Raw genomic sequence first — 26,662 nt, 5'->3', positions numbered from 1 at the left:
TAGGAAGGCTGAAGACCAGACGAGCCGCTGCATTCTGGATGAGCTGCAGAGGTCGGATGGCACATGCAGGTAGACCAGCCAGGAGGGAGTTGCAGTAGTCTAGGCGTGAGGTGACGAAAGCCTGGACCAGAAGCTGCGTCGCTTTCTGGGTCAGCTGGGGACGTATCTTCCTGATGTTGTAAAGCGTGTATCTGCAGCAACGGGTTGTAGCAGCGATGTTTGCAGTGAAGGACAGGTTGTTATCTACGATCACACCCAGATTCCTTGCAGTCTGGGTCGGGGAAACAACAGAGGTGCCGATGTTGATAGTCAGGTCAAGAGTGGGACAATATTTTCCCGGAAGGAAAAGCAGTTCAGTCTTGTCAAGGTTGAGCTTGAGGTGATGAGCAGACATCCACGGAGAGATGTCAGCTAGACAAGCAGAGATGCGTGCGACGACCTGGGTCTCTGAGCGGGGAAAGGACAGAATGAATTGGGTGTCGTCAGCGTAGCAGTGGTATGAAAAACCATGCGGGCTAATGACCGATCCGAGCGAGTTTGTGTACAGGGAGAAGAGGAGGGGACCAAGAACAGAGCCCTGAGGGACCCCTGTAGTTAATTGACAAGGGTCGGACTCGGACCCTCTCCAAGTTACCCTGTAGGTACGGTCTTTGAGGTATGAGGAGGGAAAGTGCAGAGCCTGAAACTCCAAGTTCTTGGAGAGTGCGAAGGTGGATCTGATGATTCACCGTGTCGAATGCAGCAGACAGGTCCAACAGGATGATGACAGAGGAGAGGGATGCCGCTTTGGCAGTGTGCAGTTCCTCAGTGACAGCAAGGAGGGCAGTTTCTGTGGAGTGACCTGCCTTGAAACCAGACTGGTGCGGATCCAGAAGGTTGTTCTGATGGAGATAACAGGAGAGTTGTTTAAAGACAGCGCGTTCAAGTGTTTTAGACAGGAACGGGAGGAGAGAGACAGGCCTGTAGTTTATAACATCAGACGGGTTGAGAGTGGGTTTCTTTAGGGTTTACTCTTGCCTCCTTGAGACTGTTTGGAAAGTGACCAGAAGTTAGAGAAGTGTTGATGAAATGGGTGAGAAACGGTAGAATATCAGTAGAATATCAAGAGGACAGGTGGTAGGGCGGGCAGAGGTAATGAGGGTAAGAACCTCACTTGGCGAGAGAGGGCAAAAGGAGGTTAGTGTGCGGGTGAAAGGAGGGTCTGGTGACCCAGCGGTGAGTAAAGGTGAGTCAGAAAAAGAAGAGCGAATATCATCAACCTTTTTTTCAAAGTGGTTAACAAAGTCGCTTGACAGAAGGGAGGAGGGGGAAGGGGCTTTGGGAGGGTCCAAGAGGGTGGAGAAGATGGAAAATAGTTTTTTAGGATTGGAATAGGAAGGGAGGGAGGGAGGGCCAGATTCAGGGATGTGTGAGAGGAGATGATCTAATTCCTCCAAGAAGTCCCCCAAGGCGCCTGGTGGACGGTAGAGAACAACAATGGTTAATGGTATAGGATGGGTTACTGTGACGGCATGGAATTCAAAGGTGGAAGGAGTGAAGTTAGGTAGCTCGAAGAGGGAAAAGCTCCATTTGGGAGAGAGCAGGAGACCAGTGCCACCTTCTCTGCCAGTGGGTCTGGGTGTATGGGAGAAGGAATATGCTGTGGAGAGCTGCTGGGGTGGATGTGTTGAATGGAGTAATCCAGGTCTCAGTGAGAGCAAGGAAATCCAGGGTCTGCAGGGAAGCGTAGCCAGAGATGAAGTCAGCCTTAGGAACAGCTGACTGGCAGTTCCACAGGCCGCCTGAAACTAGATGTTGGATGTCAGTGGAGCACGTGGGATAGACGAGAGCAGGCCGGTTATTGCGATTAGGAGATACACGGGGCCAGTGATAATTGCGAGAAGACACATGAACAGGAATGGAGAAAATACACATGATTATAGTCTGAGGGGCTAGAAAGCTAAAGAAAAGAAAATAAGACACCAGCGATACTTAGCTCCGTCAGAGTAGGATTTGCATATTATAGAACCAGTTATTCTATGTTTACATGATGCAAATAATGGCTTAACATATTTTGGTTTTATAGATTTTCTTTAAGATGAGCTAAAAAGATAACTTTTGTTGCATTTTAGAGATTAAATATTGTTTCAGTTAAACAACAAATCATCAATAAATTAAACAAAAATGAAAATAATCATAATCTGCTGAACACATTTTATCATACGATATACAGTAAGTGTTCACATGAAATGTGGGCCCCTATAGTCTCCATCAAATGCTTCCAAGAGACATTTTAATTATCTATTTCTCTCCATACAAATCAATTGTGCCTTTTTCTTAAGCTGCAGCCACCTTCTAATGTAATAAGCGTGCAAAATTGATCTAATTCATGCCGCAGATAAAATGAGTCACCTGTGTTATATAATCATATGTGAAATCCAATTAACTCATTACCAAGAAAATCTAAAAAACATCATATCAGCCCTGATGTTTTAGCCTTTGCAGGCCATTTACATGCACAACAAATAACACACTACAAGAAAAAGGATAACCATAAATGACACAATATAATAATAAAAAAACATAATATTATCAAATGAAGATGCAAATATTGTTTGATTTGAAAAATGCTTTTCTGACTTTATAATTAATTCATTAATGTGCATAAAGTGTCTCACTTTATTAGTCACATGATCCCTCTTTGCCTTCTTATTTGTCGTGCACATCCTTCTCCCCACTGATAGATTAGGGCATATCAGTGTTTATGTAATACAGCCAACTACTGGAAAAAAGTTAATTGTATTTGTATCTCTTCCCTATGACAAATTGTGTTGAAACTATGATAGATAAGCAAGGAATTACCCGTCTTTTTTTCCTCCTTTACCTTTTTCAAAAACCTCTTAATATATACTCCAGATGTACAACTTTCCTCACACCAGTCTCTTCTTCTTCGCTTCTTCCCCACACAGTTGGCCATGGTCAGAGTGAAGGAGAGAGGATGAATGTCAAAGACTTCCAGGTATACATCAGAGACTCGCTGCAGCACGTTGACCTGATGAAATCCCGCCACCCGGGCCTGCCCGTCTTCATCGTCGGTCACTCCATGGTAGGACACTTTCCATGAAGCATTAAAGCTCACCTATTATGCTATATTTTAATAATATATTATAGGGCCATATCTATACAAAACATGTCTCTGAAGGGTTTTGCTCAAATTGCCAAACAGATCACCCATTCTAGCCCTGCCTCATACCCCTCTATTTCAGCCCTGTTACTAAAGTGCTGTTTATAAGCGCTAAATGTTGCTAATCTAAACACAGACCATATTTCTTCCAAAACACCTTGCGCATTGTTTCTGATACAGCGACATTTCTGATAGGGGACGATAGGGCCGTGGGCAGACCGTTGCCAGGAGATCAATGTAAAGCCAGCCCACATTTTAGTAACGTAGTCATGACCGCAGCAAATCTGGATCAGCTCCGTTGTACTCCCGTTTTTAGAGATGTGGGTAAGGAGGAAAAGAGAAGGTTGTATTTTCTGACACTTTGTGAGTCTCCTTACGCACCGTGGACACGTATTTATATATAAAAGACTTCAAAAAGTGCATTTTGCATAATAGGTGACCTTTAAGCTGTTAATGGCAGATTTTACTGTGGGTCAGTCATTGGGTTGTGTTTTATTCTAATCACATTATTGTATTTTGTTGTAAATAGCTCCGATGCTTTTGCTGAGTTTTGTGTATCAGCTTTGTTTGGTATGAAATAACGTGATATTGTTTTAGAGTGTGCTTGACACACACACACTAGAAACAGCTGCATGAAATTGAAGGGCGAGTGCTTTTGGAAAATAAAATAAATGAAAAAAATAGATGAGAGGTTTTCTGCGACACGTGACATTTAGATGAAAGAAATGGCACACGCTCTTCTTGAAATAGGAAGTGGTTTTATGTCCTAAATTAGTTATCCATGAAAAACAAGTCCTTGGTGTTCACCAAAACATGACTGCATAATAACAATACAATCAGGGTGGTTTAATATCACAGGAATTGTTTAAGAAATAACTGTAAAATCAACAGATCCATAATTTCTGTATTATTAAAAACTCCATGTTTCATCTGCAGGAAAGAGTTCAGGTTAGGTTTGCTTCGTGGTGCTTCACAGTGAGCTTACCTTTCACACAGTGACACAGATTGTACCTCTGGTCGCTGGAAACCTCCAACAACACAGAAGCAGGTTCAGTGACCGGCACAAGGGCAGAGTGTGTGTATTTGTTGAAGGACAGGAGACAGTGTGCTCACTAACTGGTCTGACAATGTCATTACATTCATCTGACCCTCTGTGTCTGGGTTCACCGTTACCCTAAATGAAAGGCTTCCATATGTAGTGGAATATGTATACTATACTATACAACAGTAGTTGTCTTAACACATTGCAATCTTTTTCTGTTTTTATTTAAAGAATATGGGCATTTTTTCATTATTGTGTCAATTACTTTTCTCTGAATCTATTTATTATTTTAATAAATAGTTTGACATTGATACACCTATTTTCTCTCTGGCAGATCATCAATAACACTTTCATATCTATGTGTAAAATATGAAGTAACAGCCAGCAGCTCAGTAGCGTAGATATGCGAAAAAAGGCGACCTGGCCCTGTCTAATTGTAACAAAATCCCTTCTGTCGTTTCCAACTTTTTTCAGTCTCATTGCTAAACTAATCTAACAGGCTACTGTCAGAAGCTTTAGATGTTATGTACAAACATGAGAGTGATATCGATCTCCTTCATTTAAACTAGGGCAAAAAGCAGTACATATTTTGTTCTAACTTCTGCTTCAGCCCAAGTAATAACTTGTTTTTACCGACGCAATAGTCCAAAAGTCAAAGACATCCAAGATATAAACAGACAAATTAAATAAATCTAAATATATGAGAGTCAAGTTTAACAATTCATTCATTATTAAAACGGAAGAAACACATTAAGTTACTGTTGTTAAGAAACACACATTTTCTTACAATCTCAGTCTTTATTTGGATTTTGAACTTTAGGGAGAGCCAGGCTAACTGTTTCCTTTGTTTTCAGTCTTTGTACTAAGCTAAGTTTAATACATTATTTATTTCCCATTTGAACTCCATTTCAGTAGCAAATTGTGTTATAAGTGTTAAGTATGTGTCTTTGTGAGAGCTACAGACAGTGTTGATCCAGAACTCTCACTGAGAAAGAAATGAATTACACATGTTACCAATCACCATCAAGGCTGACCAGGGAATGTTTTTGAACAGATGAGTTTATTAAATTGTTCACAGCGCTGCAATGAACATCACAACCTCTCACTGTTAGTACTCTCAGTACAGCCAGCAGAACACAAACAGTATTGATGAGTTATATAATAAGGGGTTACTGTCAGTGTTTGTAGGTCCTGTCCATTTGTACTCCCATGAACTCACTTATGTAAGAATAACAAGCCGCTTAGACTCTGCATTCATTCAGAACGCAAACATGTTTTTGTTTAATATCTCATGTTGTATAAAGGAACTTCACTGACACAGAACAAGTAACATGATGTGCTGCAGGAAACAGGAAACAGTATGCCCCACCTGTTAGTCAGACATGTTTCAGTACAAACACAAATACACAGTTTATAGCGTTTTAGCTGGAAGTGTATTTTCAGAACACAGAGGATAAATGCAAATTCATTACAGAACTGATCTGCGGCGAGACGCATGGAGCCTTGTTATCTCGCAGCGCAGCAGTGATTCAGTGGGCTCCTTTGATTCAGCAAGAACATGTCTTTCACAGAAGATATGACAAGCTTTGAAAGAAATGTATCTACATTATGGAAAAAATATATAAAGTATCTCTGTATGTTCGAAGCGTTTCACTTCAAGGCAACCCTTTGAGTGAGCAACCTTGGCCTATAGGCACAATTTATATAGGTTTATACTTTGAATGTATTTATTATTCCTCGTGTACTGTATGCAGTCCCCAAGCACAATGTAGCTTTGTCTTTTTTATTATCCAATGCTCCAGTCACATGTAAAGCATTGTTTTCCCTCTTCCTGCTATTGAGCCTTGTGTGTTTTACATTTAACAGGCTTCTACATTTACGCCTTCAGTTCAGCTTTTACTTTTAAACACTGATCCATTTCATTTGGGAGTCTGTTTTTGCATCCTTTTATGGCCCTAGCTTTCCAGCAGCACTGTATTTATATAAAGACTGATGCTGCGTTCAAAACAATCTGAGGACAAACAGAGTTGCGTAAATGAAACTGTGGGATCCCAGATGATGTGTCTGTTGTCAAAGTGTATAAATATTAAGGCAGAGCTGACCGAAGCAACAGCAGCACTTCCCGCATTTCCTCCTTCTCCGCTCATCTTTTTCAATCCCTTCTTAGGTCTTTCCTTCCTTCTGTTGATCCCCAGTCTACGTCAAAGTCCACCTGTCTTACCGTCTCCTACTTTCACTTCCTGTCTTCTTTTCCCTAGTACTTCCTGTCATTCTTTTGCTTTGGTTTGATTTTCTAATTTCCTTTTTCATGGCCTTTATTGTTCTTTATCTCCTCTACTTATCTTTTCTTGGAAACAAATGAAACACAGACATGAAAGTTAGGGAAACCCAACCCAGATTAAATATTGTGTAATTTCCCAGCTTTCCAGTTTTGTGGCTCCTCATCCTGTTTCTGTTATGTGTTCTCCGCTTGTATGAGTCTTTGTTTAAAGAGGCGAAGATGACGCAACAACTAGAAGAACATGTGGATACACCCTGTGTATTCTAGAGTATTTGCAGGGACGCTGCTCCAACGATAACATCCTGCGGAGACTGCAGTTAGCGGCATGGACACAGTGTAGATAGATGTCCTAAACTCACACATCATCAACCCTGTCTGCTATAAATCAAGTGTATGAAGTATAAAACATGTGGTAAACATTGATAATGTAAACAAAACAAAAGCACATTACAACTTGGTTAGTTTTGGATAAAGAAAATATGGTTTTAATTCAAATAAGTACATTTCTAATGTGACTTTAGTAATATATGTTAGTTAAAGCAAGTCAACGCAACTTTTATTTGTTTGTTTGACACATTTTTCGAACATAAACTCCTCCCTATACGAAACCCCTCAAAAAACGTTTTTTGTTGGTGTACGGCAATATAATTTTATAATTAAGCCAGTTGTTGTTTTAATCAAAAAGGTTTAAACATTTGACAGTGTAAGCAGTTCTCCTGATAACATTGAAGAACATAAATGTACTTTCATAGTAAGGAATATTTGTGTACATTTAAATTGGCTTTTTAAGCTTAGCCTTTTGGCATTGCTAATGTCAGTCTTTCTTTCGGGCTAACTGCTTTGGTCCCAACAGAAATATCTTAATATCTACTTGCTCGATTGGCAAGAAATTATGCAAAGACATATACCATGGCCAGAGGATGAATCCTAATACTTCGGCTATCCTTTGACTTCTTATCTAGTGGCCTAATCAGGTCAACAGTTGAATTTGTACTCTAACTGATGCTACTAATGACTAGCAAGTGCATTGTGATATTGTTAGCAAAAAGTAGTATGTAAGTCATTGACACTGCTTAATTTGTTACATTTGAGGGCTATATATAATTTATATATTTTGTATTAACTTTTTTAAAGGAGTACAAATGTGGACTACATAGTAAAGAGGAAGTGATTTCAGACACAGCCTATACATCAGCATTATAGCATCCATATTGTTAGCATGTTGGCAATCAGAGGTTAGCATTTAGCTTGTAGCATTGACATTCACAGCACGACTGTTAACTCGTATGAAATCATTTTCTATCTAAAACAAGTGATAATTGGAGTTTATGAATCTGAAAATACTGCTGAAGAACGTGAGGAATTAGTTAGAAAATACCCACAGTTCTCACCAAACCCCTGGGCTAGTGAGTTAAAACGTGAAATGATAAATATTTACAAAATAAGTAAGAGTTAGAAAATGTGTTGCTTATGTGTCTCATAAACAACACTATTTCACAGTTTTCTCTGCATCGTATGTTTAAGCCGTGATTAAATAATTGGAGCAGTTAGTTGGTGTTGTATCAGCTCATGGGAATGCTGACAAATGCCTTCATCTGTGGCTCCTTCTCACTCTCACTCTTCCTCATCTCTGTGCTTCTAACATAAATATTTCTGGCCGAGACTCATTTGTCCTACTTCTTCCCTGCCAGAGTTTTATATAATGTTTCATTACTATTTAGGGCCTTGATATATTTGGATCAGCCATCGATCTCTCTCCAAGTCTGTTAAATTTCCCAAGTTTATTTAATAACAAGCAAAATTAGATCTTGCAATGTCAGTAAGCCAGCTGTTTAGCTGTATACTGTAGTCTATATTTTGTCAGCATGTTGGCTCCTAAGGGAATTGTTGACAGTTTGAGTCCACCCACTATCAGCTGACAGACATACAATGCAAGTATTCATCGTCTTTAACCAATGTTCAGAGAGAGAAAGTGTAGGGAGGCCTTTAATCAGCGTCTTAAAGGACTTCTCTGTCCCTTTCTTTCTCTCCCCTATTCACACGTATCTCTCTATATCATAGGAGCCCAATGTACAGTACACGGTTGTGTCTGCATGACCTCGAATGATCTTTTGTACCAAGTAACATTGAGTCATGCTTAACCAGAATCACATGTGATGTGTTAACCAAATCATCTAGCAGAAATGTCCCCATTTGATCGAGTCCTGGTGTTGACACGTGGAGGTTTCAGTGTGAGCTCATGTGTTTTTTTTATTATGTGTTGGAATGTGTGTGCAAGGGAGAAACAGGCTTTTCCTGTCATTGGCCCCAGCCTGATGAATATTCAAACAAGTGACAAAGAACGCTCACATAAACAAAGTTGAAGCCAATTAGTCTCTAGAAGAAGAGAGAGAGTGGGAGCAGATTTCCCTACGCAGAGTCATGTGCATGTGTGTCTGTGCCCACCCACACTTGCACTTGCTCCATCTGAGAAGAGAAACCATGACAAAGTGAACCGTAGAAAATCGATTTGATTCCTGGCCGCCACAGAGCTGATCATTATCATGGCCTTAACATCACAGGATTTAAATCACAATCCCTAATGTCAGCGTTGGTGCCAAGGTGTGGCCCTGCGCTGCTGTTCGCTGCAGCCACACGGTGCACGCTGTGCCCTGGGGCCCTGGGTTCACGTCTCTCTCACAGTCTGTGGAGCAGCTGCCACAAAAGAGCGGGGTGGAAATTCACGCTTGTCTCAACAAAAGATGGATTGTTTTATGTTCGTCTTGACCTCTGAGGAGTTTTCCCTCCGTTCCTCGCATCACAACCTCTCACCTACTTTGCTAAGACACTCCCTGTCTTTTGTTACAGGTCGAAAAAGGAGCTTATATCATATTCCCGACACCGAGACACGTTTTTTTCTTCAGTTTTAAACTTTTGTAACTGCTTTGATTTGAAACTCTACGCCTTTGCCTGTTGCTCTTTCTGTTTTAAAACTTCTTTGATTGGATATTGTCCATCTGGAAACGTTCACCAGTGGCGGGTTTTACAGTTAATAATCTACAAAAATCAAACAACTTCTACCATGACCTTCATTTCAAGCTCTCTGCGCAGGTGTCAGATCAATTCCCATCATATTATATATTGTAACAAAATCAATAAATGTAAGAGTATTCAAATGAACTGAAAGGCCTACCTGCTGCAAGACTGTTTCACAAAGCAACCAATGAGATGTCAGTTATACAAGCTGATACTCCTTATGGTCACCTGACATCACAATGAATAGCAAACCGCATATGATGTGGATCCACTGAAGTAAAATTTCAATGCTGGTATTTTTAGATTGGTGGTTAAACTCGTACTTTTTTGTGTTTATCTGTTGAATAAGATTCACTTTTGTATACCCTGCAGTGATGTTGGTTGCTTTGTAGCTGAGGTCAGGGATAAAGAGTTATAGAAAGAGAGTACTAAAATCCAAAATCAAGAGATTTAAACATGTAATTCTGATTAAATATTCTCTGCTTTTTCCCACTCAGGGTGGTGCCATCTCCATCCTGACGGCCTGTGAGAGGCCCAGCGAATTCTCTGGAGTGGTTCTGATCGCTCCGATGGTCCAGATGAACCCGGATTCGGCCACACCGTTCAAGGTAAACCACTCATTCTCTCCACCGCTCTCCACTTTGGCTCTCTTCTTTTCCTCTCCACTTTAAGTCATACTGCAGTCACACTGTTCAGTCAGTTAACCCAAGGGTCATTCTCCTTGCTCCACTTAGCCCTGCTGTGTGTGCTGACTCTAATACTGACGTGTATGAAGTGCCTTTCACGGGCAAGAATCAGGGGAATAATACAATATTCCAATTATTCATTACTGTACAATAATATGGCGAGAAATAAAATACAGAGGGATAGGAATATTTATCAGGTGTATGAAAATAAGCTGAAATGCTCTTTTTGTCTTTTCTTTTGCAGGTTTTTATGGCAAAGGTCCTCAACCACATGCTGCCCAGCCTCACTCTGGGCTCCATCGACTCCAAATGGGTGTCACGCGACATGAAGCAGGTGAGAGGCACCTGTTGTGTGTTTTTGTAAAAGAGCTGTTTTGTTATCTTTGATTGAAATATCAGGCACGGGTGTTGCAGGGAATCTAATTTACAAAGGGTGTGTGGTTTGTGTGTGTGTGTGTGTGTGTGTGTGTGTGTGTGTGTGTGTGTGTGTGTGTGTGTGTGTGTGTGTGTGTGTGTGTGTGTGTGTGTGTGTGTGTGTGTGTGTGTGTGTGTGTGTGTGTGTGTGTGTGTGTGTGTGTGTGTGTGTGTGTGTGTGTGTGTGTGTGTGTGTGTGTGTAATCATGCAAAAACTTCAGTTACAGTCCCAGGAAGTGCACCCAGCCTTTCCTTTTGTGTGCGTGTGATACTTTGTGTTGATTGTATTGTGTTATTCTTAATGATCAAAACAGGTGCATGTACTTTGTCACCTAAAGAAACACATTCCTTCGTGTGAACTGTGTGTATTTTCAATGCACCGTAGAAGAGATAAACACGCTTGCAGGCCCCCGCGCTGTATTTGCCTGTGTGTGGGCAGGAAACACAGTATATGTCCGTTTTGTGGTGGTTCTACAGTTGGTGTTGTGTGTGTACATACTTGATACGTCTGTAAGTTATTGCACAACAAAGCCGGCCTTTCAGAAAACTCTGTAATCACAATAGAATCCCACATCCTGCTGCTGACGCATCCTTCAGTGTGTTGGAGGAAGTAAACCTACATATATGATTCATTAAAAGATTTTAAAAAAAGTACTTGAGTACATGAGATGGTTAACAGCTACAAAGCCAAGAAAGGGACATGGAGGGGGAAATAAATGGGCGGCTGCTATATATTTTTAAGGGTTTTTGGCTTTACAGCTACAGTAGCTTGAAAAATAGCGATATAGGGAACTGCATTCAATCATTTTAATGTGTGTTAGTCCACAAATTAGGTAATATAGCTATCTAGTGCACCTTTTGTACCTAGCGCAACTCCTAAGCCACACTCCAGAAGACTACTCCCCCACGAGGAGAGTGGACATTTGCTCCAGAACAAGTAATTTATTTCAATCAATTCAACTCAATGTTTCTCCCAAAACCCTAAACAGCAGATGACTATGGCATGTGACAAACGTTTTTGACAGGATCTGGCTATTGTATAGCAAGGTATACTGGAGACAATGTGTAAGGTGTCAGTTTTGGAGCCATTGCTTTAACCCTTAAGACTAGATGGACATATTGTGCATGATTAGGCAGTGTCATGCAATAATAGTTTTTCTCACAATCTTTCATATGCGTTGGGAAAAGATTCACCTTGTTCCTTTACTGAAAATAAGACTTTAATCATGGGACAATGTTGTTTTATGTCACATTATATCGTATTATTATTTGTATTTAGTTGTAGGTAATCCTAAATAATAATTCCCCTGCATGAATAAGAGATCAATACATTTTAAAATAGCAACATCATGTGAAACTGTTATTTCCAACGTGATAATTCCTGTGTTTTTCAAACCAGGCTCTAGTTTGATCTTTTACCATAATAGCAGAGACAGAAGGATTAAGACGAAGAAGCTTTTTCATGTGAATTATGTGAGCATATTCAGCCGGAGCTGACCAATGAAAGTTCTTGCGGTCGCCATGTGGTTTTTCTGTTGGTGCGGGAAAACTGAACATGTAGTTGTATTTTGAGGTAGCAATGTAAATGAAGCTTCAATGTGAATACATGAGGATATAATGTGCAACAACTTCTAACCAAGCCCCTGGGATGCTCAGCAAGGCACTTTATGATCAGCTTACAGTCATTCATTATTTAAAGCAGTAGTTCATGTTGCCCAGCTCTGTGTTTACATAATAAAATGAATAGAAATGGGCATGTGTGTGATGGTGTGAGAGCACATGTGGAACTTGAAATCATTAATATTTAATGTAAGGGAACTGTGGGTCCTCATTTATTTGTATTACCGTTAGAGCTTCCTAACCATTTATTTATGAACCAAACTCCAATTTGCCAACTTTCATAGTTTTCCCAATTCAAGGTCCTCTATTCTCCCATGAAGGCCCTTATTTTCTTGGACTTTGTTCCATATTTGAATTCATCTACAAGGTTTATTGTTGTGGCTAAATAAAGATGGAATAAATAACAAATCAGAACCAGCGAGATATGTGATAAACTTTGCTCAATAACTCTTATATTTATTTTTCCTGCCAGGTGGAGGCGTATGATGCCGATGAGCTGAACTTCCACGGGGGCATGAGGGTGTCGTTCGCCATGCAGCTGATGGGGGCGGCGGCGCGCATCGAGAGGGAGATCCCCTCCATCAGCTGGCCCTTCCTGCTCCTGCACGGCGACACCGACAAGCTCTGCGACATCAGAGGCTCCAAGCTGATGCACGAAAACGCTGCGAGCTCCGACAAGAAATTCAAGGTGAGGAAGGGCTGTTCAGTGAAAACTTTATGTGAATTGCTTTGAAAAATGCCTTTATTTGAAATCCTTTTTAAGGCAGTAGGACTGCCTGGAAAGCTAGGTTAAACAGAAGAAATCGTCACATTCAGACAAACCTTGAGACCAATCGTATTGAAGGGTTGAAGGTACAATAGTTTTGCTTTTGGATCTGACCGTTACATAAAGTGCAACTTCAAGCAGTGTAAAATGCATACAGAATAAATTCACCTTTGAAAACCCAGCAGGTCCATGCCTAAACTAAACTATGTTGTCAGTCAAATATATGTTCAGCCTCCTCACACACATTCTGTAGTCCCGCATGGTTCACTGACAGACACACTGAAGGCTACAGATATATATAGATAGATTCTTCCTCTTCGCGGGAGGATGTGTGTTTGTGAAGAAGGAAGTTCACACGCTCTTTTTAAATCACATGGTCAAACCAAGAGGAATGAAAACTGTATTTAATAAGTAAAAAGAAAGAAGAAGTTTCCTAACCACTTCTTATCTTACGTGTTGTTCCTCTTTTCTATAGCATCAGGTGGTGCTCATGACGTACATGGACTGCTTTAGCACATGTCTTATCAGAGAGATACAATTGGTGAACCAAATATTGAACCGAATGTTATCAGGCGTCAGTTCATCACAGAAAAGTGTCTGTTTATTTTGGTTTTGAGTATTTCCCTGCAGGTTTAGCTAGCATGCTGAATCTGCCTGAAATTTGACTGCAGTTCATTTAAAAGACGCTGTTCACACAGAACATCGTAGCAGAAGAGAAAACAAGTTTCCTCCTGAAATATGACACTCAAGGCACTTATCTCAAATGACCCAGTTTTTAACATCTTCCTCGATGCGAACATCCCATTTCTCTGACTTTCTCTCATTGCTGCTGTCTGTTCAGGTCTTCGAGGGAGCCTACCACGCCCTTCACCACGACCTCCCGGAGGTGTCTGAGTCCACGCTGAAGGAGGTGACCGGCTGGATCACAGATCGCATCCCAGCTGTGACATCGCCGTAACCACAAGGCTCCTAGAAACAACCTGTAGGAGCTCCAGGGAAACTGCCAACCTCGTCCCAAGAGGCATAACAACACTACTGCACTCTGGTGTGGGAAACACACTCGGGCCGATAGACTGATATTATTTTCTCAGTATAAAAAGTGTACTGACAATATCCTCCGGGCAAGAACTTAACAAACAAGAGTATATCCACCTCTCCCGTGTACCTATCAATCAACCCAGGTTATAGAGATTTGGATGATGGGGTCAGAAACTACTTCCTGTTTAAGATACTCAGCAGCTGGGATGTTTCCCTTGTTTTTCAGTCATGGGCAGATTTGGATAAAAATGTGGTTATCTCCATTAGACCTCAGTGATATGCAGCTAAAGTGAAGTTTAAGCTACATTATGCTGGGGTTTAAAGTGCAATATTCAAGTTGTTCCCTCAATTATACTGTACAAAAAAGCCAGAGCTTTTTAAAAACTGATGACCAACGTAATGTGAGACATTATGAATCGGCACAGGCACATTTACTTTTTGCTCATGGCTCCTCAGCAGACAGGTCTGTCTTTGTCCATGTGTGTAAGACCAGTGGATATAAAACAGATTTTCAGTTCAGCAAGCATCTGCAAGCTCTCTTAAAACTCTCCTCTGTGAGCGCAGTGTTTTACAAATGACCTGAAACACCACTTTTGACACTTTTATAGTGGCTCAGAAACTGACATGTGTCTGTGTATACATAACACATCCTCTCTTCCCCTCACTTTTCCGCATGTCCCTTTTTTCTTTGGCCTGGAGAAAGATGCTTAGCTCTTAAACTTTACATATGTCGTAATCCATTTATCTGAATCGTGAAGGCTGAGGTCTAGTTTTAAATCCAGTAATAATCATCCGGCATGTTGTTTTACAAATTAAGTGAATTCTTCGATGGATCCTAGCAAACGAGTCTTCTATTCCTTGTTTAAGATATGTTCTTATAACAGCCTTAGGATTACTTCCCTTCATTTACATTATAAGTTATAATATATTCAATCTCCCTCTGCAGGTGGGAATTACAGAAAGAGAGCAAAGTTCAAAAGGTCCCCTCTCTATGTGACCTTTGACCTTTCCGGTCCCAGTTGGTGACATTGTTAGGCTCAATCTCTGAAGCTGTAACTTCATTAAGCTCAGACCAGATGGAAAATGAAAGGGAGCCCCCTCTCTGTTACTGAGAACAAAATAAGAGATCTCTTCTCATCACAGCATCTGGCATCTGGAGGACACTTCATCCAGATCTGTTCATGTGGATGTGTCCGTTTCTTGCATGGGAGGCCACAGTGGGATCCCAACCCCTCAGAACAATGCTGCAATTATCATTTTGCTGGGAAAACAGGATGTGGTCCAGAATGAATTCCAGAGGCGAAGTGACAGAAAGGGATGTTACTGAGATTTTAACTTCTGAAACTAAACACCGCAACAATCTAATATAATTCATTGATCTTAAAATACATTTTAGCAGCTTTGGGACATATAACTACTGTATCCGCACATGATGGTAACTTTATAGATACATTTTAGGAGTTGAAGACCATTCTCCATCAGGATGTTATTCCTGGAAGTGTGAAAGGGTTTGAAGCAGCTTTTAGTTAATCAAATTGGATTCAAAAGACATGGAAAATGAACTTGATTTGATTTTAGAATGGAAATAATACAAATAATTAAAAAGATGGACTTTATGCTAGCCATGGGAATAGCTTGGGCTTCATCTGATCGTATCTACAATAGAAGTAGCTTCAGCAGTGGTCAAGCTAACATCTCACTTGTTATATGTATCCAATGTTTGAATCTGTCAACTTTCAAAATGTTCTCAGCAGTGTGGAGTACTCAAAGTCAGCAGTGGCTGACGAAACCATAGCAATAATGTCACAGTAGCCTTTATTCTTGGTAGCCGGTAATTATAAGCTAGACAGAAACACACTGAGCTCATTATTGGATATTTCAGGTAGGCTGTAATTAGCAGGTATTGCTAATAGTCCTGAGATTCCTCCACCTATTCATTTAGCATGAGGAGGAGTCAGGATGGGAAGGGAGCAAACATTGTGTGGCTTTCATATCAGTGTCTGACTTCAGACATCGTGCATTTCTGTATCTCATTCCCCTCTTGCTCTTTTCTCTATCACACAGAGTTCAAAAGGCCTCACGCAGAGAGAGTAGGGGAAGCACAGTGTGGTATCCACGGTGACCGTTACTCATGTGTAACCACGGCAGCAGGTCGGCGGCAACGTAGCATTTTTTTATGCCATTTTACATGTATATATTAGTAACCACGGTGATCCCTACAAGACCTATAGAATGAGATGGATTTCTGGCTTCAGGCCTGCTCCGTCTCTTTTTCCCTCTCGTTTCCCTCACCCTGTCTCCTCCTGCCTCACCCCGTGTCACCCTCTCTCTCCACCTTTCTGTGTTGCTGTGGTGACCAGCGCTCTTTGTTCTGACCATCACAGAGTCCCTTGTTCTGCTGTTAATTCCAACATCTCGTACTGTCAGCCACCCACACTGCCCCCAGTGCTCAATTATCAGAACAGCAACAGTTTATGTTCTTCTTTTCAGGCTCTTTGGACAGAGAACTGTTTAACAGAGGACACATTGCTTAAGTCTCTACCGACTCAGCTAACCCTAAGCTACTAAATAACTTCAGGGATGCAAACACTTGATATTAATGAGTGTGCGTGTGCTAGTGTGACCCACACATGCCCTGCAGACAGCTCTGAGGTGTTTGGCTATTTTTATCCTTTTTGTCTTTGATGTAGTGATAAAACCATGGAGATGCAATGAGACATTAATGATACAAAGAATGCTTTTCACTCTATCCTTTTTCAGGGTGTAAACGCATCCTCTTCGCTGCTTTTCCCAGGCCTCAGGCGAAGATATCAGGTTACATTGCCAGGCGTGCAGACACAGATTGAGATGTAATGTATTCACGGGTCCCAGCGGGAGTCAGACCCTTAACCCCAGCGTCTTATCACAAGCACTTCAAACACAATCTGCTCCTGATTGGGCGGCAGCCGGCACAGCACACACACAAAGGCTGCACAGTCCCAGGTGTATTCAAACTGGTAATAGCACCCCTGCTGCACAATGGATTCAGACTCGTAGGATGCTGTGTGACAGAACGTCAACAAAATCAAATCTATCTGTCAGACTACAAGAGTGCATATTACTGCTATGCGGGCGAAGACAGATGGAGATGGAGTGAGAGGGAAAGAGAGAGTAGCTGACTGTAACCATGGCAGCACAGTTTTTGTTTGGATTTGTGAAAGATGTGTATTTGTTAACGGTGCAGGATGAAAAGCGCTTTCAGAGCTGGTTGTTCAGTTCGCTGCTGTGAGGATTCCCTTTGGTGCGAGCGCGGAGATGAGGGAGCAAACAATTAGCGTCGCAGGCCGCAGTGAATAATAAGACACTCGCTGAATTTAAATCAGGCTGCTCTGCTGTTACTGACAACACAACATTACAATTTTGTAATGATTTATTTCGAATTTTAGGGAGTTTCTATGTTTTTGCCCCCATCTATCCCTTGTTTTGATTTGAAAGTGGTGGATGTTGTCATACTGAGAGATAGCCATGTACAGATGCATTGCTCTGTTAATATATAATAATTCACTTGACTGTTAATACCTCTTTTATGTTATGAGTGAAGTTCTATGTTAAGTAAGTAGAGAAAATACAAAGGAAAGAATTCAAAATGTGTTTTGACTTTATGACTGTTTCTAAAGAAAAAGAGCGTGTTATATAAGATGGAGGACTAATGGGCACAGGCCAGTCTTCCTGTAATGTTATGAGATTAGAGTGCGCTGGAATGATTCAGTGCACTTTGCATGAATTAAATCTAGTGGCAGTGCTCAAACAGACAGCAAGAATTGAAGAGGACTTCTCCAAAATGCTGTGAATGCATGGAAAAAGGTGCTACCTTGAATTCATCATGTAATGTAATTAATTCACACATCCTCCCATTTAAATCTAATCTATACGTGTAGTTTATGATGCCATTTTGTAATGGTTGACATTGCATTTTGGAGCAAAAACATTCAAATCTTGCTGCTTTTAATAACATAAAACAATGTTGATGTACAGTGGCCAGACTGCTTGATTACTTAACCTAATTGTAAAACAGTGTATAAAAGCTTAGCATTGCTAACAACCCTTGATGGAAATACAAAAATGAAGAATGCGATGTATTTTACAAATCTTCTATTTATCTTAGAGTATTTATAGGTATTCCTTTTATGTATAAGCTACTATATATTGATTACACATCATGACAAGGCACTTTTTATACCATAAACCATAGTCATATTTTGTCATTTTTACTTTTTATGCTACATGAAAGTCCACAATACTTTTTTTCGATGGAAACTGTTCAAGGTTGTAAGTATGTAAAGTCCGCAATTGCAAAAATGTATGACAATAATTCTGATATGATTATGCATAGAGAGTATTTTACTACTGTGGGTTTAAGTCGGCGTTGTGCGTCTTTGTGCAGTTTGTCAGAGAACTATAAATGTTTAAACCATCTGATATTAAAAACAGTTTTATAACAAGATCTTATCAACAGGGTGTTATTGCTACAGGTTTGGGGAAATATTCTACTTCTTTCCCATTTACTTTTCAGGAATTTTCACATGAATCTTGAGGTATCTCCACTTACAAAATGACCTGGACCTGCTTTCATTAAACATTCATTTTAAATCAAAGACAATGTGGTCAAATATCTTTGAGGACTAAACTGCTGGTATCAGGTTTTGACTTAAACAGGAAAATAAGCATTCCACCCAAATAAAAGATTTGTATGAGAATATGAATTGTCCTTTATTTTTGGATTGTGGCCTAGTGTTGTTTATGCTCTATTACAATCTCGAACATTTATCTAAGCGTTTTTGTGTGTGTGAGTCGATTAGAGTGTGTTTTGATATAAATCAGCTGTACAGAGCTGCATTAAGCAGATCCGTTTCTCCTTTACTTTCCATTTCCTGGTTGTCAAATCAGTTTCTGTCTCAGTAATTGTGTCTGTCTGCTTGTCTTTCTCCTGTCAGTCTCTTTCTATTTATAGTTTATCTGTCTCTGTCAATTTCTGTCCAATCAGTTTCTGAGTGTTTATGTGTATGCTGATATATAGTTCATAACTAAACACCTGTTTATTTTAAGTGTGCCTGCACACACCGTTTTTCACATTACAGATGAGGTCCTCATCTGGTTAATGTAATGACTGTCACATTTGTGAATTAACCATTTTTTTCCATTAGTTTCCAGCAAAAACAGGAAGTTCTGTTGATCACATGATATCAACAGAATGATTTGTAATACAAAAGAACCAGACGTGTTTTTGGGGTCTATTCTAGACTGCCCTATTTGGTAATGTTATTCAGCCTTTTCTCCATTTGTACATGTTGAGATTTTGTTAAAAAAAACAAGTGAATACGAGAGATTACTATTTATGAACCTCCTTCAAAATGCAAAAGGCTGTATTTGCACTTTTTTAGTTTCAAGGTTTAAACTTTATTTAGATTTAATCCAAGCAAATACTAATGAAGGACTCAAATATTTGCAGTTTGTGAACTAAGAACAAATTAAAAAAATGCCTCATCATTACTTGAAATGTGCGCACAAAAATAATATTTCTGTCCATAATTACTTACTGGTAAAGATCTTGCTTAAAACACAGATCTATTATGAAAAACAATATTCATACAATATAGTGTGATAGAGAAAAGCCTTCTCATATAATTATATTATAGGAAATACATATATAATAAATGATAATGTGATAAGGTATCAAGTGAATTGGGGTCTGTTTTAGAGACAGCACAACACCTCATAACAGTCTTCAACTTCCTTGAATGTTATTTTTTTCTGTTATTGTCAGAATCCTAAACATTTTTCATGATGCGTTGCAGACCAGTGATCTGGTGAATTTGGGTGCGACAGGACAATATTGCTGTTGTGGTTTCTGTGATGTTTTACGTGTGAAATTATTTAAGAACAATGCGGGAAAACATTTTGAGATTTGAGAACTATTGAGATTTGAGTCTGAACAGGCGCACATCAGCCAGTAGGTGGTGGTGTTGTATCACAACATTAATTTGAGACAGCTTCGGTTGTATGAATGTAGTGTCAGTGTGTACAAAAAGGCAAGACATGAATGAACCAATTTGGTTTTGAGGGTGGCTGAAGATAACAAATACAGATTTCTATTTCTATATTTTATTTGTTTTCAGAGCCCTTAAATCTCATTGCAAGAAATTGTTGTGGTGTAATAAAGTCTAATTTTACTTACCCCCAACCCATCGACGTAGTTTCCAAAGCAAAAACCTTTCATCAATTAGATGATGCACGCCATATATCTTCAGTGGTGGTCCTCCATTACTACTTAATCTGAGCAATACTTCCCCTGATAACAACTTCCAGTTATAAAACCACCATCAGTGTCATTTAAGATTATTTCCTGGCTCTTTTCTCCTTTTGTTTTATTCTCTATATACATTGAGACACTGCAAGCACAGTCTGTTTTTTCTCATCCTCCTCACCCTTGTCCATCCTTATGTCAACACCTGATAACGCCTAAATGGAAAACTGGCTGTGTGTCAGTGGTCCCATGGAGATGTTTGGAGATGACAGATACTAAAACGCACACAGTCTATGCACACCTCCACATAGCCTACAGTGTACACTAAATGTCTTCCTTCACCCATGTTCTCTATCCTCCCCCCTCTCTCTGAAAATGTAGACTAGCTCTCCTTGAGACACTATTAGAGTTGACTGGAACCACATTCTCAGAAACTCCCAAAGGATGGTACTACTAGGAAAGCCAAGACCCCAGTCCCGGCTGTACATGTGAAAACTCATCTGTCACTTTCTCTATTATAGGTTGTACTGCTACTTGTTTATGTTCCTGTGGGAAATGGTTACACAGAAAAATGCACTCCCTTGAGGGATACGCTATACCATGAGTCTTATTGTGGGCTAATTCACATACAGCAAATACAGCAAAGACTAAGGGAAGGTTCACAAGCTAATAGATATCAGCGGGGTAATCAACCACCATTATCTACCCTGTGAGACTGAGAATTGTCCTAATTATGTGGTTAATTTTGAGGAGTTTGTTCTGTTGTTTAAAGAAGCAGCTTGGAATCAGTTACACACTCTGGGTTAACATCTTTATCTTTAACATGACAGGAACCTTTCAAATAATGTGTTATAACCAGAGTGTATTCTCCCAGCAGAGGGAGCCTAGACTTCTGTTTCTCATCTGTGTTTGTTGAAAACAAAGTCCTAAACCAATCAGAATCAGGTAAGAGGAATTAAATCGAAGCTCACTGTGGCCATGGCAACGGCTTTACCTCTGTGACAGCTGAGGAACGGAAATGGGAGAGAGGAGATGCTACATGCACGGTGGTGGTGCTTAGCAAACCTCTCAGAATAGGTACCTGTAGATCGTCCCTCAGTGATCCTGCTCCACGTAGACAGGCTCATTTCTGCAGGGGAAAACTGACTCTAGACAAACAAAGTAAACAAGAGTGGGAAGATGGTGAGAGGACATAAGAATCACCAATGCACTGAAGCTGCACGTACAACAATAGAAAGAAATGTGCAGGGACTGGTGGAACTATGATGCAATTTAGAGGGTTACACTAAGATGGGTTAGACAAGGAAATGAGGGATCAGGGCCAGAAATTGAGAATTGTAATCTTCGTACTTAAATAACAGCGAGGATATAGGGTTTTCAAGAAAGGCATTCTGCTGCAGACTTCAGCTGTACCGATGTGTAATGTATTTTATTCAGTCATACATACCACAGCAAAGTTAATAAAACAAAGTTGTGTGGAATGATGGGTTGTTGCAGGTCAAAGAGCAGCAAAGTTCAGAAGTCAGTTATATAGGATTGTTTTTATTTACATATCACATCACAAGTATTATTTCAAGAATTCATCACACTATTTGCAGCACACCCTCATTCAAGAATACATCTTAGAAAAGACTATAGAATAGAGAAAACACTTTTTCTCTTTAGTCTTTACAAATCCAGTCATGTTTCCCTGAATTAGTTGTATATATATTTTTATTTTCTACTATTTCTAGAGATCTCTGCCAAATATTGTGAAGGCCACTTCAGTGGGTGTGGTCCTATTCTAGTACGAATATGGTTCTGCCTTTGATCCCGCCTTCATTTACATGCCAATATCCAATTGGCTGGGGTATGCAGAACTTATTTTCGGATAGGTCCTGCTTTCTGTCAATCAATGTCAAACGCTCTCTGCTCACTCAGTAGCCACGCCTCCTTACGCTGGCTACAGGCAGCAATTCATTCCTGAGTGTAGTGCGGAGTGTTTCGCCGGGAGGGAAGAAACGTGTGTTCAGTTAATTTCTGCAGGCTTCTCTTGATGTAATTAGCCGCGACACTGCTGGAATAAAATTAAAAAAGGGTTTTTGTCGGTACTTGGGGTTGTACTTAAAAGTGGTGTGGCAAAACGCTGATTTAAGGAGTTTTCACCTGGCTGCAGCAGCTGACTTATCAGTGTCTCCAGGAGAGGAGTCGCTCGGCTGACATCAAAGGACAAACAGGCAGATGCTAACAAGTAGTTAGCAGCTCTGCGAGTTAGCCTGCCGCTAGCCAGCTCTCCATACTGCCACAGCAAGTCCCACCCTCCCCAAGTGCGTGGACGTCGTAAGAGGCTGCAGCGGTGAAGTCGACTGCTTTTTCCTCTCAACTTAGCCAGCATCGCTGTACAGCTGGCTGGGGAGCTAAACTAGCCTCAAAACGCTAGCTCGGCGATACACTCGTAACATTTATTGGCTTTAACGTTGGACCGGGTTTTTCGGTGGAGGTATACGGTTGATACACTGGCAAAGAGACTGGCTAAAAAGAAGAGACGAAATAAGAGAGAACAAGGAAGACACCAAGAAGGAGGGGACTGGCTAGTTTAGCCGGGGAGACAGATTCTCACGTAAGTGTCTCACCGTAACGTTAGGTTAGTTTATAGCTTAACGTTGCTTGACATCATGCTGTGCTTGCATGGTAACGTTTATCTAGCCGGCCACTTATCTGTGGCTTAGCTCCCTGCAGCCAGTGCGCCATATTATAGCGTGAGCTTAGCTAACGGTAAAGGCTTCATTGAAGGTGGCAAGAAAGCTAATGCTCAATGCCTTTAACGTAAGACAACGCTTGAAACACAGCCCATCTACCTTTGCTGTATTTCTTGTTTGTTATCTAGGTTATATATGTAAGTATAGTTATATGTAGATCGAACAGGGCAGTAAACCAGTTGTCATGAACATTAGCCACATTAGCTGCTTTACTAGCTAGTTCGAGCCGGCAAACCACCCAAGTTGACAGCTCAGTTTCCGTCAATGCCGAGTAGTAATATCGCTGAAACCCAGCGAATGTAGCTGTTTATCTCTTCCCCTTCTTGTAAATGTTGGTTTCATATCTGCTGGTGCAGCTGTGGGAACTGTGTGTTCTTGGCTCAACCCTAGATAAGTGGCCGCTCAGTGACAATGTTACAGCAATACTTCATGTACGTCATTACACTACCTTCATACATGCTAGTGCAGTATATGTTCAGCTGTCACACTTGATGGACATTATTTTAGTTATCCAGGTTGCTTCAATTCTTTTCAGTTCCCCTGTAGAGCAGTCATCAGCCACTTCACATTCACAGGCCACACAGGGCACACTTTGTACCGCCATAGTAAAAGTCAGCTGGTCAAAGCAACTATTAAGCAAGCCCTGGCCTGTGATACAAGTATGACTCTGTACCAAAACACATTTTGACTAATTTTCTTTCCTTCTGCAGATAGATAGCATACGCCACCACTGAGCCACACACAGCCATGAGTATTGAGATACCAGTGGGGTTGACAGAACTGCTGCAGGGGTACACTGTGGAGGTGCTGCGACAAAGACCCTCAGACTTGGTGGATTTTGCAGTACAGTACTTCACCCGTTTGCGGGAAACCAGAAGCCAGGATGGGGCCGGAGCTGGTGGCAAGATGGGGAAAGGAGTGATGTTTGATGGAGAGCCCATGCAAACAGAGTCCAACGGGGATGATGACGACGATGATGAGGATTCTGACTTTGAGCGTAAGTTTACATCTTATTGTTATGATTGTCACCTCTTACGTTGACAGTGTCTGCATGAGTGACAGAATGAAAGACAGCGTAAGTGTGTTTTGTGTCAGTGGAAGAAAAGGTGAAGCTAGAAGTGCTGTCACTGATGTAGTTGGAATCAATTTCATCTCCGCCTGAGAGACAGATGCATCCAAGTGTGTGAGGCCTGCCATACTTGCACCCAGAAAATCCCATTCCAATCAGCCGGAGCCCTTATCTGCCACTCATATAATCTAGGTTTCCATTCTCCTTGTCTGTCCGACTGTCATGATCCAAAATAGTACTTTATATCTTTGTGATTTGAACCATGAAGACCTTAAATGGTCTAATTTGACTATAAATAGCTTTTCAGGGCAAATCATTTCATAAACTGTTCAATAAAAAAGGTTTAAAAAGAGCATTGTGCCGTGACTACATAGACCTTGATAAAAGCTGTCTACTATTTTCACTTGACTTAGTTACAAGACATTTTTATGAAATTAGAATTCGACAATTGCTGCCAAAATGTTTTACCACATTGTCAGCTTAAGTGTTATGTTGATACTTGAATGGTCCTTTTAACAGAACATGCTCTGCAAGTTAGATCCAAACTGCCAGAAAACAGAAATAGGCTCACATCACAACTTTATCAAAGTCACACTGGGCGATGCCTTCAGCAGAAGTCATGCCATGCCTCCTTTTGCATCACTCCCCTGTGTTTCTCACGCTGGCAGAAGATGCAAGTTGCTCCACAGCTCTGCTCTCCTGTGTGCTGCTGAGAGTAGCGTGGCCTACATCGCATCAGTGTGCTGCGGAGCCGGGGGCTGTTACCTCGTGAATGGGGGTTCCGTTTCCTCAATGAGTTCCTCCATTGTGATGATCAGGAAATGATCTTACCTTCTTAAATTCAATGATCTGCAAGTAACATTTCTAATCTCATGACAGAATTCAACAATGCTTTATGTGTTTGGAAGTCTAAATGCTTGAAGAAAGAATATGGCTTGCACAGTTTCTCTTCTGCTAGAATCATTGGCAGATACTGAAACACTGGTGAAGTGTAACATCTAGTTGCTGGGTTAAAACAAAGTTGGGTTCATCAGATTTGTTTACAGCGACTTGGGCAGATTGGTTGAATCTTTAGTTCTAGTTTTACTATCTTGCATTTATAGGTTAATCATATTTATCATGCCCCATATGCACAGTGTTCATCTCTGCTAAAGCAATATTGGTCAAGTTTGGAGTTTGGTACATGCTGGCTAAGGGTAAAAAGGGGGATTACAGATTCTGTTTCAATGCTCACACAAGTGGGGTTTGGCTGCTGTCAAACAGCTGTGACCGCAGCTGAGGGAGCACTGTGTGTGTGCGTGCACCTGTTATGTCTGAGAGTGTATGTGTACGTGTGTGCGTGTGTAAAGGCAAACAGATGTGTTATGACTTGGTTTCACGCCCGTTCAAATTCCAGCCCTATGACGCAAAACAGCAATTCTCCTCAGTGTATTTTGATTAGCGATCACTTGTTCAGCATTTTGTACACATCATCCAAGAAGGCAATAAAGGACAGTGGGGTGACATTGTTGAGTCTTCTGCCTCAATGCTGTGGGTCACACACATGACATCCATAACAGTAGATTATCAGGCGAGGCTTGTGCACACTTCCCCGGGGGTCTTCCATTTCTGATGGGAACAACACAGGCCTGTACGATGGAAGGCATCATGTGCTCCTGCCTGACTGCTGTTGTAGTCCATATGTATAAAGAGTACTATAGTGCCTCTAGTTCAACAGCACATGCTCCAAAACAGTTCGGCCCTTTTGAAGAAGAGAAGAATAACTTTTTCCGTTTAGCAGTGAAAACACTGAGGGTTATTATGGATATAGACACCAAAGTTACCTCTTGTAGCTTTGGGGTGGCTTGGCCTTAACAGTGTGAGAAAAAGTTTTTAGAGAGTACTTGTCCATGGACAAGTGAGTTTGGCAATTTACTTGTCCGAATACATTTTTCACTTGTCCAGAATGGACAAAAATTGGGGCCACTGGAATCGCTTTTCTTCAACTCTAAGACGCTTGCACGCTTACACATGTCCTGCAATACACATGCTGCAGCTGCCCAGCTGCTCACTGTTTGTAAAAGTAAATAAATAGTATTTTCATTTCAATAATGTACTTTCTATACCCTGCTTCATAAACAATACTGACATCCCTGCTCCTCCGAGTCCGGGGATGTGAGGACAGCGCGAGGACACAGACACGGAGGCTGCTTCACTTCATAAAGGAAATGGTGGTCAATATTAACAACATAGGAGTTAAAACGCTTAATAACCTTCATTACGTGTTAGAGAAAGAACATAAGACAGTTTGACAAAGATGAGGCTGTTAAACGGGCAGCGGATCCGCTGTGTGTAGAAAGAGAGAGATATGGGATTAGATTTGTATCATAAAGATAAAGCAACACTTTCTCAGAATAAAGCAAAACTATGAGTTTAAAAGAAAAAAAAACGAAGTCAACCAAAATAAAATAAATTTCAAAATTAAACTATAAGTTGCAAACAAATCATTTGTGTAATCATGTAAACTATAAGTATGTTTTCTTTGTTTTAACATAGGTTTTTGTTTGC

At 40.7% G+C, this 26,662-nt stretch overlaps 2 protein-coding genes across 4 annotated transcripts in view; both read left to right on the top strand.

Annotated features, from left to right (window-relative positions):
* The window catches only part of mgll (monoglyceride lipase), a 46,986-nt gene extending 28,209 nt beyond the window's left edge, over positions 1-18,777 (top strand). For both annotated transcript variants that reach the window (XM_034087170.2, XM_034087169.2), the window contains 5 exons: positions 2,949-3,085; positions 9,999-10,109; positions 10,432-10,521; positions 12,694-12,909; positions 13,829-18,777. In XM_034087170.2, coding sequence (XP_033943061.1) covers positions 2,949-3,085; positions 9,999-10,109; positions 10,432-10,521; positions 12,694-12,909; positions 13,829-13,945 — 671 coding nt within the window. In that variant the 3' untranslated portion in view covers positions 13,946-18,777. The remainder of the gene's footprint in view (positions 1-2,948; positions 3,086-9,998; positions 10,110-10,431; positions 10,522-12,693; positions 12,910-13,828) is intronic.
* A 3,486-nt stretch (positions 18,778-22,263) lies between these two features.
* The window catches only part of prkar2aa (protein kinase, cAMP-dependent, regulatory, type II, alpha A), a 72,500-nt gene continuing 68,101 nt past the window's right edge, over positions 22,264-26,662 (top strand). The window contains exons 1-2 of one of the 2 annotated variants that reach the window (XM_034087167.2): positions 22,264-22,907; positions 23,761-24,043. In XM_034087167.2, coding sequence (XP_033943058.1) covers positions 23,794-24,043 — 250 coding nt within the window. In that variant the 5' untranslated portion in view covers positions 22,264-22,907; positions 23,761-23,793. Of the gene's footprint in view, positions 22,908-23,756; positions 24,044-26,662 lie in introns of both variants that reach the window. The other variant, XM_034087166.2, reaches the window with a different exon arrangement.

Source organism: Pseudochaenichthys georgianus, chromosome 7 (genome assembly GCF_902827115.2).
Source record: "Pseudochaenichthys georgianus chromosome 7, fPseGeo1.2, whole genome shotgun sequence".
NCBI classification, from domain to species: domain Eukaryota; kingdom Metazoa; phylum Chordata; class Actinopteri; order Perciformes; family Channichthyidae; genus Pseudochaenichthys; species Pseudochaenichthys georgianus.
This window is presented reverse-complemented; position numbering and strand designations above follow the sequence as displayed.